General features: G+C 39.6%; 1 protein-coding gene across 2 annotated transcripts in view; it reads right to left on the reverse strand.

The window, feature by feature from the left end:
* Nucleotides 1–447: 447 nt before the first annotated feature.
* Nucleotides 448–16639, reverse strand: part of gcgrb (glucagon receptor b) — a 54239-nt gene continuing 38047 nt past the window's right edge. Inside the window, exons 3-14 of one of the 2 annotated variants that reach the window (XM_079647486.1) lie at nt 16425–16521; nt 16234–16341; nt 12762–12850; nt 12560–12666; nt 11416–11572; nt 9907–10066; nt 6393–6453; nt 6139–6208; nt 4056–4144; nt 3791–3935; nt 2548–2589; nt 448–2205 (exon numbers count right to left, since the gene is read on the reverse strand). In XM_079647486.1, coding sequence (XP_079503612.1) covers nt 1795–2205; nt 2548–2589; nt 3791–3935; nt 4056–4144; nt 6139–6208; nt 6393–6453; nt 9907–10066; nt 11416–11572; nt 12560–12666; nt 12762–12850; nt 16234–16341; nt 16425–16521 — 1536 coding nt within the window. In that variant the 3' untranslated portion in view covers nt 448–1794. Of the gene's footprint in view, nt 2206–2547; nt 2590–3790; nt 3936–4055; nt 4145–6138; nt 6209–6392; nt 6454–9906; nt 10067–11415; nt 11573–12559; nt 12667–12761; nt 12851–16203; nt 16342–16424; nt 16522–16639 lie in introns of both variants that reach the window. The other variant, XM_079647485.1, reaches the window with a different exon arrangement.

Below are 16639 nucleotides of genomic sequence, written 5' to 3' on the forward strand. Positions count from 1 at the left end.
CACACATTATTGGACATGTATGTGCAACCGATACATGATTTATCCGCCAACAACTAGTTACCCTCTGCGCAATAACACGCAGAGCAGTCATTATAATTTCATGTTGCATCTCCAATGAATCACGTATCTTGATTGATAGTAAGTCCACTGATTGGCTTTGAAGTCAACAATGATGGGGAATAACTGCCCCATGATATGCATGAGCACACCTATTTTTATTCAATATTTCAGCCAATGTTGAAACATAGTCAGCTTTTTGTTGTCAAAAGTACGTCAGCAAGTGACTGGCAGACTCACTGCATAACTGCGGAGGAATGACACTCATGTCTCTCCATCATGTTACATTGACAACACTTCCTGACACTTTTTTGCTGACAGAATTCAGTTTAATTGGATCCACAGACATATGAGACACAACAATTTGGCTTTTTTTGCTTTTTTGGACCCCGTCCTGACAATTGCAATAGGCTATGGAAAGTAAAGGACAAGTACAATCATGTTTGTGTCTTTCTCAACGTAATAACTCATGTTTATTCTTTTCTGTCACCTGGACTGCAAGCGAAAGCACAGAACAACAACACATCCCTCCACCAACACGTCCTTGACTCTATAATACCGGTATTAACTTTTATTAAAGTTAGTTTAATATGTACAGTTCGCTCTCTTACACTTCAATTGAGTGCTTGTTTACTATCTTTGTGAAAATCCTTGTTGGTTTTCAGTGATTGATTCGGTGAATTTGAAAAATGGATAATACCAAGAATTAAATCCAGATCCGATTCCACATTTTCAACTGAGTCATGTTTTGTTAATGTGGATTTTGAAATGGAGAACCTTCTTTTATTGAAATAGGACTATTTTCCATTGTGTAAAAAAGCACTTCATGTTCTGTTTGCCTCCATTCGACAGAATACTGTTTGACTGAAAAGCAGGTTCTGGTGGCATGTTCTTTAATTACATATATACACTTAAATATCACCCATAATTCTCCATTGTCCTTATACATTCATCCACAAAACTCAGTTTAAAAAGAAAGAAAATGGGTTATTATAAACACAGAAGGGAGGGCAGGAATGTGCATGAAGGATACCTGCTTTACCCAATTGATGTAAATGTATTATTATTTTCTTGTTTAGCATGGTCATTTAAAACCAGAATGACTTAAACATTCAAGTCTCTCTAAAGATCAAAGCAACTTCTTCCTCAACACATCAATAGTCGGTAATAGTTCTGTCTTCATCCTGTTACAAACAAGACATCACGAGTCATGCATGTTGAAGTCACATTCAGTATCATGAAACCAAAAGAACAAAAATAAATGTTTTTTCTTGGCACTTTTGAGATTTTTTGTAGAAGAGTACCACAAATGAGCATCCATTGCTGGAACCTTTCATACAACACAAGTGTGACTCACGACGACAACATCAGTACACATGACTCATGACATACGAGTGATGTGAGCAGGGTCCTATTGGGAGTCCTCCATATGTACATGCACGCACGCACGCAAACACACACGCACAAACACACACACAAACACACACACACTCTAGTCACCATTAGAAAGCTTATTTTGAGTGCATTGAATCTGAAGTGAATCGTTCTTATTAGCTTAAGGTCCCAAAAACATTAAATATTAATTTGCAGCAGGCTTGTTAAAACATTGTGACCTTTGGGGTTCTCTTTCTCTTCCCACTCAGGCTGCCTTGTTGCACATGTTAAACACTGATCCGAAACATCTATAAGCACAGTTTTATTCTTCGTGACGAGGTCTTTACAGCAGGCCGGCCGCCCTCAGACATTAGTCTCCTCCCCTTCAACAGTGTTTGTGTGCAGCTTCTCCTCCAGACACGCCTCCTCTGTGGCCGTGCTCACATGACTGCTGGCGCCCCGATGTGGCAGGAAAGAGAACTGCAGGGTGTGTCTGCTCTTTGCGGTCCCGCCTTTCCCCATGCCGTTGCTATAGGAAACCACTAGTCTGCGGTTCTCCTCGGGTGCGGCTGAGCAGGAGGGCTCAGCTTTGTTGAGGCGAGGCGAGTCACCGCCGGGGTCGCTGGCGTTGTTGTCGTGGAGATAGGGCGGATTGCCAGTGGCAATGCTGCCGCTCTTGAGGTGCGGCGTGTGGCTGTGGGTGTGGCGGTACTCCTCGTCAATGTCTTTACCCAGCTTCCACCTCTTCCAATTTTTTAGCATCTCTGACTGCACCTGCAGGATGGGAAAACAGCGGACAGACGAATGAACATTTGTGATGAAGATTAAATAAGACACCAAGCACTTCATCCGATGGATTTGTCTTGCGTAACATTATATTTAAAGGTGTAGAGCTGAGCTGACATAAGATGTTGTGTCTGTCGCACGTTGTAGACAAAAGGATAAAGTGGATTATTAAGATTTAGAGATACACCAAGGAACGATAAAGTCTGGAAACAGAAATGCTGATGATGTAAAATGTCTAGTTTATCAGCTCTAAAAGAGAAAGGGAAGAACTCCAACAATAGCAGAGATTACATTAAGGTGCATCTTGACGTGAAAGCACATCTGTCTCACCTCTTTGTTGATGAAGCAGTACAAAATAGCAACCAGCAGGCCCTGAAACACAAAGTGGAGTTTTAATATTTCAGTCATGGAAGATACTGGTAATGAAACCAATGATACGCACTTTGTACTGGGTTTTAACGGACAGAGGTCTAACTACGCTGAACAAAAATATAAACGCAACACTTTTGTTTTTGCTCCCATTTTTCATGAGATGAACTCAAAGATCTAAAACATTTTCTACATACACAAAATAACCATTTCTCTCAAATGTTGTTCACAAATCGGAAAAAATCTGTGATAGTGAGCACTTCTCCTTTGCCGAGATAATCCATCCCACCTCACAGGTGAGGCATATCAAGATGCTGATTAGACAGCATGATTATTGCACAGGTGTGCCTTAGGCTGGCCACAATAAAAGGCCACTCTGAAACGTGCATTTTTGCTTTATTGGGGGGGGTCTGGGGGGGTATGTGAGGTGCAGATGAGAGGGAGCTGTCCAGAATGACACCAAGATGTTGTGTTTGTGCTCTTGATAAGCCATTAAAACAGTAAAACAAGTGTCTCCTGTACACCAAAACATACCCATCTGTTATGGAAAAAGAAAGTGTTCCAAAAGTATTCTAAAAGTAATCTGAATACGTAACTAACTTTATTCTGATTACTTTCAGAGCATGTATTCAGTATTCAGTAACTGACTACATTTACAAAGTAACCCTCCCAACCCTGCCTAGAAGTGACCCTTCGTTAGCGTGAAGAGTCTGCTAAGCTGCGGTCCGCAGTACCTGAGCGTGCTCCACTAGCTGGCCCACGATAGTGTCTATTGGATACATTTTGGCCCTTGGACAAATGTAGTTGGTGATCCCTGAGCTAAAGTAACAGACACAGAATCAGCATTTTTGGAACAGGGCTGAAACAGAGGGGTTTGTGGGATGCTACAATGCATGATCAGTTTGGTGTTTCGAGCCAAACTATTCAGAGGCATGTTTTGTATATATCTGAGACCTATAATATATTGTTGAGAAAGGGTATAATATGGGACCTTTATAGTAGACTATTTATTACAGGTGAATCCAAAAGTAACACTTAATACTATAGATAATAATAAATAGAGTCAGATGCGTTTAAAGAAATTACAAAAGGCTAAGGAATTACTTTTGTTTTTTGTGCGCAACATACACAATTAAAACAGTAGAGAACACGGATAGACACACTGACATCCATATTTGAGATTCATGTGGAGGTGAGCTCTGACCTGGAAAGAGTTGAAGAGCAGGTCGCAGAAAAGGCGAATGAGACGCAGCATGGACCCTTTAGAGACGGACTCATCGATGACGAAGGTGAAGAGGATGGCGTGAATCCCAAGGAGGGGAATGAGGGTCAGAGTGGACTTTGCTAATCTGGACCAGAGGAAGACAAAGACAAGAGGGAGATCAAATCATATTTCCAAACGTGTTAGACACTGCTCATTCTGCTTTGTTACGACTTTCATCAGGTTTCAACATCGAGGCAGGACTCACCTGAACTTGTAGTCAGTGTATCTCATCTGATGAGCTCTGAGCTTAGACATCAGGATTTTGATGATCCGTATGAATATGAAGAAATTAATCTGTAATAAGAAGAGGGGGGGATTGAAATGATGCAAACACATGCGTTCTGTAAATGTTTACATGATATAATGGGTAAGAGAGACAGATATTCCCCAAAATGCCTTTCTGAGTATTTCTGTTCTCTGTGGGATTTCAGCTGGTAACACACACCACACACACACACGCACACACAAACACACTGTGATGTAGTGCAGACCCTCTCCAATGACAGAGAACATTAATTATTGCAGCACTCAAGATATTAGCGCTCCAAATTTGGTATCATGTGTTGTCTCAACAGATGTGTTGCTCCAAATATGTGTGAGTGCACACAAACGCAGTTTATTTAGGTGTGAATATGTGTGTGCAAACTTTAGAGTTGTATTGTGGATTGCTGGAGGATGACCTACACAACTGTACGGAAACTAATTCAGAGATCACGATAAAGAGAGTTTTCCCACAGAGCACAATCTATGTGACTTCCACAGTGTATGCCACTTACGGGTGTCTGGATATTTCAGCTTGTGTGTGAACACACGTACGCTTTTGCATGAGTTCACAAAGGTTGCTATGTGAATGTGCACTTGTTCTCATACTGTAAGTGTGTCCATCCATAATGTTGTTTGTCACTATGGGAACAAGAGGCAGGAAACACACAAGTGGAAGACCACTACTTATTTCTGTTTGGGAACGTGGGCGTGTGTGTGTGTGTGTGTGTATGCGTGTGTGTGTTTGTGTGTGTGTGTTTGTGTGTGTGTGTTTGTACATCAATGTGTAAGAACACCAAATACAAATTACGTAAACAATAGTCTACAGCTATATTTACTAATATTCAAAACAATTTAGGTTGGAGATTTTGGTTAATTTTATTGAGAGGTCTGAAATCAATTTGGATTCTCACTATTATGAAGGTGTTGCCAGTTTAATCTATAAACAGACTCACACACTAGGCCGTGAGATGGTTTACAATATAAAAAAACTTTAATCAAACTTAAATGCTTCACATAATACTTCTGTTTTCCAGAATACATTTTTAGAAGTGTAATATCCTCTTTACATGGTAAATAAGATAGAAGATAATACACACAAACATCTGTAATCAAAACATGTTTAACAAAAGAGGAATCCTTTCTTTTTTGTGCCAATTATAATTTTAATATTGTGTAAAAGTGTAAAACTGGCTGATTTCATTATTTTCCACTCCATAAAATCATTGTTGGACGCCACACCCGACTTCACAGAGAGGCATTCTGTCGATATTATCTAAAGTACTCAGCGAGGAGGGATCATAGTGGCACTGAAGTGCAAGAGGGGATGCGGGGAAACTGCAAAATTAGGTGTCATTCTAAGAGTTTTACACTCGCAACCCAACTTCTATAAACTTTCTAACATGCATACGTTCATAGAAGCACAGAAAGCATGTTTTTAAGGGAGACATTTTGACATGTCATAGTAGGGAAATCACAGAGGTATTTAATCACATTAATTATGGATTAATCTAACTGAGGGGAGGTCCTGCTCTTGTCGCTCATTAAAATGCTAACTTGGAGACTTAATGGAACTGGGCCATATTAGCATTTGCATGTGTGCTCTTTCTACTAGGACAGGTCAAATTGTCTGCTGTGAAAAAGTTAAATAGTGAATACTCTCTCTGCCTTTTCTGCCTGTGGCGGGGTCATGAGGAAACAGTTCACACCTTTGCTCACACCTTTGCTCTCTTCCTTGGGACAAATATTTGACTTTTGGTTGATGATTCAGCTCTTTGTTATTCTCTTTTCTCATGGCTGTGCAGCCCGGCATTTGACAGTGTCTTTATTCACAGCAACATCTGCCACGACACACTTTGTGAATGTCAGCTGCTGTGTGTGTCCGTTTGGGTTTGTGTGTTTTTGCGTGCATCTGTAGCTCCATCACATGCCAGCACACTCTGTACCTGAATTTACTTTGTTCATTTGTTCAAATGTATAGTGACAGGCAGAAAATCATTGGGCAAGGAACAAACAGACAGACTTACCAGATAAGCAAATAGTATAGGGGAACGGATAATCCACCAATATCCCATGTTAATATTTCTCTCCCAGCACCTACACACACGCACACACACATTATACATTGTAAATGATTGCTGTTTTTTTTTGTGATTTTGTCACAAGATATTCATACAGTGTGGTAGGAATTCACAGATAAAAACTGTTACATTCAAACTGCCTTACATATTATGTAACAATAGTATTATTGAATGTTATTACTGAACGAAAAGTGACTTACTCTTCGTTTTCATAGAGATATTTCACTGTGATCCACGGCAACACGAATATGAGCGGTGCACCTGAGAACGAATGTGAGAGTGAACATTATAAAGTTGTTGAAACAAAGATTAATGATGATATCATGGAAATGGTGCTCATGGTAGATCATCTGCTACACAACTTCATACAGTTTGAGCTATATTTATTATTTTACCCGGTTATCATGATGACAATATTTAATTTTATTGTTCAGTATTACACATGATGATGAGTTTACAAATCTCATTATCTCAAGACTAATAATTCTTGTTTCCCCAATGAGGACATGAAAGGTCTTTAAGTATGAAAGTGTCTGTCTGCCTCTGCAAAGCTTTATCTAATCTGTTCATGAGGCGGGTCTCTTCTTCAGACATGATCTCACCAACAGTTGGACCATCCAGTGAATATCTTAGTGAGACCACGATTTGTTATCTCCGCTCAGTGAGGAGTTTCATAATCAGGGAAAACAGTGTTGGACATCTCAAGATAACTATATCATTTAATTGTTACATCAGAGTAGCAAGCTACAAATTAAATATGAGCATCATAAAGTCACTAACAAGAACATTAAGATTATGTTCCCAAGAAAGCACACATGTTTTTGTTGTAATTATTATGTGTCCTGACAATTCATACTTTTTGAATGAATATATTTGAATTTTTTGATGAACACAATCTTTTTCACAGTCTTAACATACATGATATCCCACCGTCTTGGGCAGTATTAGTGCCAAGTAAAAGAAAAAATAGAAAGCCCTTTGATGTTCCAGAGGGAAATCTGAAACACTTGAGTCAGTGCTGGTTTGGTCTGTCAACTACAAATGTGAAAATTAAATAAATGTGAGAGTATGCAGTTAGAAAAAGGTGAGATAACCAGTCCTCTGTGGCCAGCTCCTCATCTCTCCTTTTTATTTGGGTTGGCTCCTTATCCTCGCTTGAGACTTAATAACGCAAATAGCTTAATGCGTTGGTCGTCAAGTTGCCTTGTGGGTAACGAAGGCACAAGGTTTTGACGATAAAGCATGAACTGAATAAAAAATAAAAAACTCTGCTCTCGAGTGTGATACTTTTAGAAACAAATTGTTGTTATTAAAAACGATCTTTGACTCATTCCTCAAACACACTCTTTGTGTTTGCTTGTTTGTTTGTCACTAAGTGTCATCACTTCAAAACACCCGTTGACAGGTGCTGATTTGAATCACTTCACTAAATTACCTGACTGCCTGAGAAAGGATACTTTATCTTGCTTTTCCACTAGGGGTAGTTCCGTCTCAGGGCTACTTTTTCACCTTTTTTCTGGCCCTCCAAAATCAAGGTTCTTACCGGGCCAACAACTGGGCTGAATATGCTAAACTAGTGACGTAAACAACACTCTCGACTGCTGAACGGTCAGAGAGAATCGCTGGCAAGGGGGCTACAGCTACAACAAAATGAACATATTTTACCGGGATTTAATTGTAATACACGTTTCAAAATGATGCCGAAGTAACAACATACTGATACCAGTCTGCAGACAAGACGGCAGGCAAAAAACCTTTAAAATGCGTGTTTTCTGAATGGAGATCGGCTAAGCTAACGCAGTATATGCTCTGACCGTCCACACTCACAACAACGGCCTACAGACATAAATAAACCAGTGACTGTATTCGCCATGACACAGACAGTCTGTGGTTTGTACTTTGTCTAGTTTCTGAACAGATGTGAGGTGAGCTCTGAGTGCTAACAGCTAATGGCTGATGTTTTGGTTTTGTGGTTCGCAAACTTCGCATTGAAGATGACGTCACGGCAGTTTTACGCAGCGTCGCTTGCCCCGCCTACACTGCGTTACTGTAGTTACTACCCCTTTAACTAAACTGTAATGGAAACGCAGCATAAACTGAGCCTGGCCTACCAAGGCCTAACCATACCGTACTAAGCCGTGCTAGGTCCTGCAGTGGGAAAGCGCCATTAGATACCTGTTGACCATCCATGTCCGAATACTTCCTGTTGCCGTTAACCTTGTTCCTTTGAACAACTGCTCAAATAGACTGTTTGCTGTTCTCCTTCTTGGTAAAATGTATGTTTTCTCTTCTCACTTAGTTGAACTGTATTTGTTTGGTTAAAAAATAACAGCAATACAGGTTATTTTATAAGCGTAAATGTCTATGTTAGTCATTGTCTAGTTTAGATGTAATCAGCACATTGAATGGGCATCATCAGCCTCATGTATATTGGTCATGAAAAAGAAGGTTGATGGGCCGTCATCACTTAAAGGTGGGGTATGTTATTTTGGAGAAACCAGCTCGAGTGCGCTAGAATTTGAAAATACACAACCGGAAAAAATCTGCCACTTCCTCACAGAGCCCCTCCTCCAACACACACGTATGCGCACATGACCAATGAGGGCACAAGATAAGTTTGTGCACGAGATGGAAGGCTGACAGGCAGGTAGGCCATCCAGTTACTTTAGCCTGGCCAACAGAAATGTTAAGGGAGTTTCATTTTCATGTTGTTTTATGTTTGTTTACCTGTCATTCCAGGTTTCCTGATTATCTACCTCTTGTGTGTCTCCCGTGCTCATCAGCCCCTGATTGTTTCCACCTGTGTCTTGTTGTCGTGTGTTTAAATTCCCCAGTCTCCCAGTGTTCAGTTCGTCTTGTCTCATGCCTAGGTCAGATCTATGCTCTCCTGATACCATGATGTTTTTGTTCCTCACTACGAGAGCGATTTTCTTTTGTTCCCTTTTCGTCATCTCATCAAGATATTAGAAAGTGTTATTTTTGTTCATCTATTTGCAAATAAAGTATCTTACAAATACTTTACCTCTGTCTCCTGGGTCGTGCAATTGGGTCCTATACCTGAGTTCGTAACATTGTGCTTTTTATGGTACTACGGCTTCCACAGATTACATTTTTTTATGTATTTATTGTCAAAGCATTTCATATATTCATTGCTATCGGGATGTTAAGAGCATTCCATGGAATATAACAAAAAGTGTTTCTGAAATAAACACTAATATTGTCCTTAGACACCCCACCTTTAATCACATGGTTGATCCACGATACGATACAAGAACTAAACCTCTTATGGCCGTAATTATTATAATGGGAGAGATAGAGAGTAAAGAGCCTGTGGCCTCCAAGAAGACCTGAGGGCGGCAGAGAATCATACTTTAAAGAAAAAACTCAAGAGCCACCTTTTTGATTTGATCTAACAGCATTTTATTTGAGTCTTATATTATTCCTTTTTATTCTTATATTTATTTGTATTTTATTTGTATTTTTTATTTTATATTATGAACTGTTTTTTTAATCACAAAGCTATGTGTTACTTTGGTTATACCTTGGAAGGAGGGGGATAGTACTATTGTTTTATTTTGTGTAAATTGTGTTTGGTTTGTGAAGCACTTTGAGTTACCTTTGTGTATAAAAAGTGCTGTATAAATAATGTTTGATGATTGACGATTGAGGAATCAAATTGCCGATAACACCCAACAGGTGAGCAGTTTTTCTTACCCCAGCCAATGGCCAGATAAATGTAGAAATACTTCCTCTCGCTGAACACGGTGATGACGAGCAGGCTGTGCAGGTAGATGCCCTCCACCAGCAGCCAATAGTTGTTGGCCATCACGCTGTACTGCATCATCACCATGGCACCTCGACACCACGTAACAGCCTGAAAACGACACAGGATGGGGGTGGTGCGAAAAAAACAGTAAGCCAAGGAGAGACTTTCTGTTATTGTACACAAGATGGAAATTGTGCAGCGAAAGTACAATGCTCAGAGTCCTTGTCCCTGTCCTTCACTTCACATGTTTGATTCTAGCACACAATCTTTCCTCACACTCCTCCACAGCAGAATATGTTAAAACACAAATCGTTTGCTCCTATTTTCAGAAATAATAAAATACCTTCTGCACATTAAAGGGGCTTATTCTCATTCATTTATTAAAATCTGTGTAAATGAGCACTTCTGCTAAAAATAATCCTTCCACCTGGCAGTTGAGGCATATGCAGATGCAGATTAAACAGCATCAGGTGTGCCTAAGGCTGGTCATTTGTATCACCACTCGAGAATGTGCAATTGTATGTTGAAAAACAAATGCATTACTGACTCTAAACTGTGAAGTGGATGGATTATCTTGGAGCAAACTGCTCACTAACAGAAATGTTAACAAATATGTGCACATCATTTGAGAGGCATTAACTTGTTGAGTGCATTTAAAGTTCTCGTGAAAAATAGGAGTGAAAACAAATATGCGTTTTTTATGTGTGTGCTCAGTGTGCAATATCAAACCAAATAGATTTCCAATGTCGCTTAGACTTCGGCACTTTCGCAGGAAATCACATTTGTTGAAGTGGCCATTTTGTCATTGTTAATGTGAATTTACGCAAGGCCGTTTGTACCATTTTAAATAAGATAAATTGCATATTCCTCCGATGCAGATGTAGAGAAGCTTAACAAGAAAGGAGTTATAGGAACTTGAGGGATCGGCATGTGTTGGAGTTTCTGGGTTTTGTTTTTCTCTCTGATATTAAACATTCACAAGTTGAGATGTATTCTCTATGAGCTGATGATGATGTATGACATTTCAGATACTAATATTGTCCTTCAGACTTTTCCTAGGGGATTTAACTTCCATTCATGAATCACTTGTAGGGGGACTCAACATTTATTGCTTTGTATAATAGCTCATTTTTTCAGAACCATATTAAGATAGGTATCTAGCAACAATTGTAAAAGTCTGTTGAATGTATTCAATGTCCAAAAAGAGGTTGTAAATGCACATATTCAAGAAAAATGTAGTAGCCTAGACTTTGTATGTGCCACAACCCTCTGTCTGATTACATATTCTCACTATACACTGTAGTGAATTTATAATATGCCCCATTAACAGAACAGGAGGTATTGTGATGTTACTGCAGTGAGAAATGTCCTTATAGAAAGGTATTTCTCTCGTGCTAAATAGCTGCACATCAACACATGAATAGCCGGTGAGGATGGCATGATGTTTTGGCTCTGACCGGTATGTTGACCCAGGCTTGTGTCCGGGTGTCCCCCCCGCTCCTGGGGTCCAGAGTGAGGGTCAGCAGGGCGTCTTTGACCAGGATGGATACGGCTCTCAGGATGAACGATGCGAACAGGTTCATGTGGATGTTGTTCCTCATGCAGCGCAGCTTCCTGGTGCAGAGTTGACAGTGTGTGAAATATTTTGACTTTGATGTGTTGTATCATATCATATCATATCACTGTAGTAATGCATGCAGGAACATGACTCTAAAACATTCTTCCAACATTGTATTTCTTACTTTTTTTTTTATTCCATCAGCACTTACATTCGCTGTCACTATATTGTTTTACACAATGTACCATACCCATCCTGTTTCATTCATACTGTTATATGTTTCTTTTCTTAATGCATATTTATATATTTATACACCTATATGAATATAATAGGCTATAAACATCTTATTTAGTTCTATCATGCAGCACAGCGTGTCCTATTTTCTGGAACAGGTTTTTTTTTAAATGTATATCAGGTTATATTTTAAATGTGCAACTGCATGTAATTTATATATATATAATATATATATATATATATATATAATATATATTCTGTCGTTCATTCCTTTTTTTTGTATATTCCCTGTTTCCCTCCTTTCTATTACTAAACTTATTTTTCCCTGCATCTTTCATTCATTGCTTCTTTTTCTTTTCCTTTGTCCTGTTTGTTCTTATTTTTTCTCTACTACACCCTTACTTTTCTTCCCCCTTCAGTCATCCCTGCCTTTTCTTCTTTTCTTAGTTTGCTTTGTCTCTTTTCCATTTTTCTTTTGCCTTCACGTATTTGTATTCTTCTATTGATTATTTCACCCTTTCTTTCTTACTTCGTAGGAAAGCAAAAAGGGAAAGATTTTTCCCTAATATTATTAATCGCTTCTTTTGTCTCTGTTATTCGTGCCCTATCCCCTTGCTTTTTTCTCCTTTTCATTTTTCCTGCCTTCCTTTCTTCTTCCCTTGGTTTCCACTTTCTCTTTATTCTCATCATTTTTCACAACCAGTATTGATTCCTTTCCTTTTGTCTTTTCGTTCCTCTACCTCTTTCATCCTCCTCTCTGCCCCCCCTCTCCTCCTCCCTTCCCTGTTTACTCCTCGTACATGTTGTACCTGAAGGTGATGAGGATACCCAGGGCCAGTAGCAGAGCCCCCAGGGAGAGTGAGTAGCCCACTGTGTACATGATGCGTAACTGACTTAGGATGCGGCCATACTGCTGCTGCAGAACAAATGGAGAGACATAATCAGTTTCATCGACACACACACACAATTTGACGTAAATGCACACAAAGACACGGCACTGTATACACACACCTCACCAGGGTCGTCCTCACACTCGCTGGTATTCTTTCGCGCCCACTGACCCTCTTCACTGCAGACTCTGTCGACCCGACCCTGCTGAACTGTGAGACATTTTACATTACATTTTACATAAGGATGTCATGTGTAGCTCCCACCGTTCAGAAGTGTCTTAATGCCCTAACAATCATTTCATTTAGTGACGTTATTTTATCTGAAAAAAAAAAAAATGGTTAAAATGAAGCTAAAACAAGCTAAGCACAAAGACAAGAAGCGGGAAAAAGGTTAGCCTTGCTAATAATGAATTATATTAATAAAGAATTCGATATCAAAAAAGTCTTCCCTTCACACGAGACCGCTCGACCCGCTGGAGTCGCTGTAGTACATATGCCGGGCCTGTAAGTGGCGCTGTACTTCCGCCACAAAATACACCAAAAGCAGCGAAGAAGACCCCCAAGCATTGTTGCCATGGTTGCCTGGTTGCCCTTCTGTTTATTCTCCTTGGTGGATTTAGCAACATGTAGTTCAGGTAGTTCTCCATGTCCACTTGTTGCTAAAGGTTGTGGTAGAGGAGCTGTAGATTTTGCACTAACATCTGTAGCATGGTCAGTAGGAGTAGCAGTAGCTACTGACCATGCTACAGATGTGAGCAGCAGAGGTGGGGAGAGGTGGGGCTATGGCTTCATCGTTATCAGGAAATGATCGTATAGGACGTACACACAGAGCCGTTTGGCCCCCAAGAGCGTTCCGTCCGCAGATCTATCCAACTTGGGACCCGTTATCGTTTTAGGGGTCCGTTTCCGCGGTTCAGTTACGGCCGTGTGTCAACGAACGGGCTATACAAAAGAGAAAAGTAGCGGATACAACCCGTTTCGTTCCTGTGTAAACAGCACCTAAAACTAGCTCACAATTAACATGTCATAGTTTAATTGTTGAACCCATTAAAAAATTATTAGGTGGCGGTCTACTTCCTGGAGTAGCTGCTGGTTGCCTGGCAACTGCATCTCGCAATTGTCCAGCACATAATCCCCTGTCAAACTACCACACAACGTTTTTAGACCTGTAGTCTTGTCAGGTTAATTGTCAGCTATTTCCAGTATTTTTGCTAAGCTAAGCTAGCAGACAGTAGCTTCATGTTTACCTTACAAACATAAGTTGGATCAATCTCATCTAACTCTTACATAACACGAGTAAAGATATTTCCCCAAAATGTGAAACTATTATTTTTGTTTTTTTATCGACAAACACATATTTTTTTTCTTTGTTATTATGAACCTTATAGAATACCCTTGTGTTCTCTTCTGGGTAGCATTGGTGCATTTTCAAGCATTTGGATGTCATTGGGTCATTGTCCAACAACCTGTCCTCCAGTTATCAGATAATGATATTTTGTTTTTACAATGATTAACCAAACTAATAATCTGATCAGAGCACTTGCAGTAAATTGCCAGATGTTCCATGCATTCATGTGACTTGTTTTTATCATCAAATTATTAGCATGGCTTAGCCAATTTGTCTATACAACGGTAAAGAAATATTGTCCATTTCAGTTTCCCAGATCCCACTGCTATCTTTAAATGTTTGGTTTTGTCCAACCAACAGTCTAACATCCAAAGAGATTCCCTTTACGTAAAGAAGAAAAAGAGAAGGAGTTGGAAACAGGGGTTTGACTCTCTACACTTGCTGGAGAAAACAATGAAATCCCCTGCTGCTACTCCACAGGGCCCAGGAGTTCAACACTTTTAATCTCAATCAGATCCGATCAGATTTTGAAATCCCATTTTTTGTGATCCAGGATCAGACAAGTCGGCCAGATTTTGTCCCTGGAGTTCAAAGCAATTCAGGATAGGATCAGCCTGATCCAGATTACGATTTTTCAAGATGACTAGATCCTGAATATCAGTGCTTTAATCCTACCGATCGCAATCTAGTGGACATGAAAAATAATACAAGGAAGACAAGAGACCACATTGCAGACATCTATTGTCCGCAATTACTTTTGAAAGGTGAAGACAGATGGACATTTTTTTTGTTGAAGGTATTTTTTCTTTAATCTAAATTACATTTGTGATTGACAATCTTTGTTGTGATACTTTCATGAGCATAAACATTTATGTCATCAACATTTGGTTGAAAACAAAATAGGCCACCACAAGCGTGACCAAAAAATGAAAAATAAAAATGGTGTATTATTTCAGTTAACAAACTTTGCCATCTTATTTATATTGAAACATATTTTTAAATAAATGGTACAGTACATTTTGCTCTGGTAATCCACTGGAAATCCACCCCTCTGGTGGGATCAGGATAATCCAGTTTTTTGGGATCAAACTGATCCCAATCCTGTGTTGTCGGTTTGAACTACCCGTTTTGAAGATTTGATTCAGATTAAAGCTTGGATTGGATTTCCTGATCTGGTCGGATATCAAAGTGATCCTAATCCTGTTTTTTGGTTTTGAACTCCCGAAAATCCAAATCTGATCTGATCAGATAGGGATTCAAAGTTAGATAACAGGTATAATCCTCCTCTCACACCTATGCAATGCCTGCTACCTGAGGGAAACCTGAACATGAAAAATAAAAATTCTATGCAGGAAGAGCAGCAAATCTTAGAGCCTCATGCTTCATGTATCAACAGTTATCTATCCGACAGCCTAGGGAACATGAATCACAGGAGACACTGTTTGAAGCCTTGACACCACTTTCAGGTTAATAATGAGAGTGGTAGCTGACTGATACGTATCACACCAGTTGATGACGTATCCACTCTCTTCTCACTACTGCATTTATTACTCATCAGAAGGATTCTTTTATCTTACTAAATGACAAGGACATATGAGCTTAACTGACTGAATGACTTTAATGAAAACACGTAAAAGAGCACGTGTTCTCATGCCCCTCAGTGCGTCCTTGTATTTCTCAAACAAATTCAAGTCAGTTACATACAAGTCACTTTATTTCCACTAAGGTGTGTTAAAGAAGAGCTTTAGTTTGAAAAGGAGGAACATTTCTGTATACTGAAATTGCTCATTTGAATTAAAGACATATTATTTCAGTTATATTTATGACATTATATGTAAACCTGGTCACATTTATCACATTGTTGCATATGGCACTTTACTGACATATTCTGTGTATTTTTAATAGATATATTTGCACTCTTTCCCACGCTGCCACTGCTACACAACTATTTCCTGCAGGCAAAATAAAATGAATCTTTTATATCATCTATTTCTAAAGGAGTACTCAACACCACAACTACTAACACTGTGTTATATAAAAAAGATGTTCACATTCCTCTACGGTAAAGAATGAAAAAAAACTGTAAGTGGGGGCCACGTTTAAAAACAGTACATTTATTTCAAAACATCTGGCTCAATTAGCTCTCACAAAACTCATACAGAGCATTGAGATCAAGTGTTACTATACTTGTCTTGTATTTTGATCCTTTGTTCACCTTGGCTGTGGGCATTTTCTGTCAACACACCTTTGCGGTACCATGGCAGGAACCATGGGCAGGACACATTGACAGTTGTTCCTGGGAGTCCATCAGGCCAGCAGACGTACAGATCAAAGGTCCGGTTACACACCAGCCCTGCAGCGGAGAGCAGGTCTGTGAAATCATGCTACTTAATTCTACTGCAGAAACATGCTAATGCTGGGAGGAGAGGGGCTCACCGGTGGCGGGGGGCGTGGCGTTGAGGTAGTCCAGGCACTGGTCTTTGTAGCTGCTCCACTTCTCCTTCACAAGCTCTAGGGAGTTTGTAGAGAAGACCTTCAAGAAGAGGAAACGTCATCAAGCCTCGTGAAGTCTCAGCAACACCATCATCACATTTTCTACACCTTCATCTTTCTAGATCAAAGTAACATCTCCTTGTGGTGTGTGAAAACGA

Source organism: Notothenia rossii (assembly GCF_949606895.1).
Source record: "Notothenia rossii genome assembly, chromosome: 1".
Taxonomy (NCBI): Eukaryota; Metazoa; Chordata; class Actinopteri; order Perciformes; family Nototheniidae; genus Notothenia; species Notothenia rossii.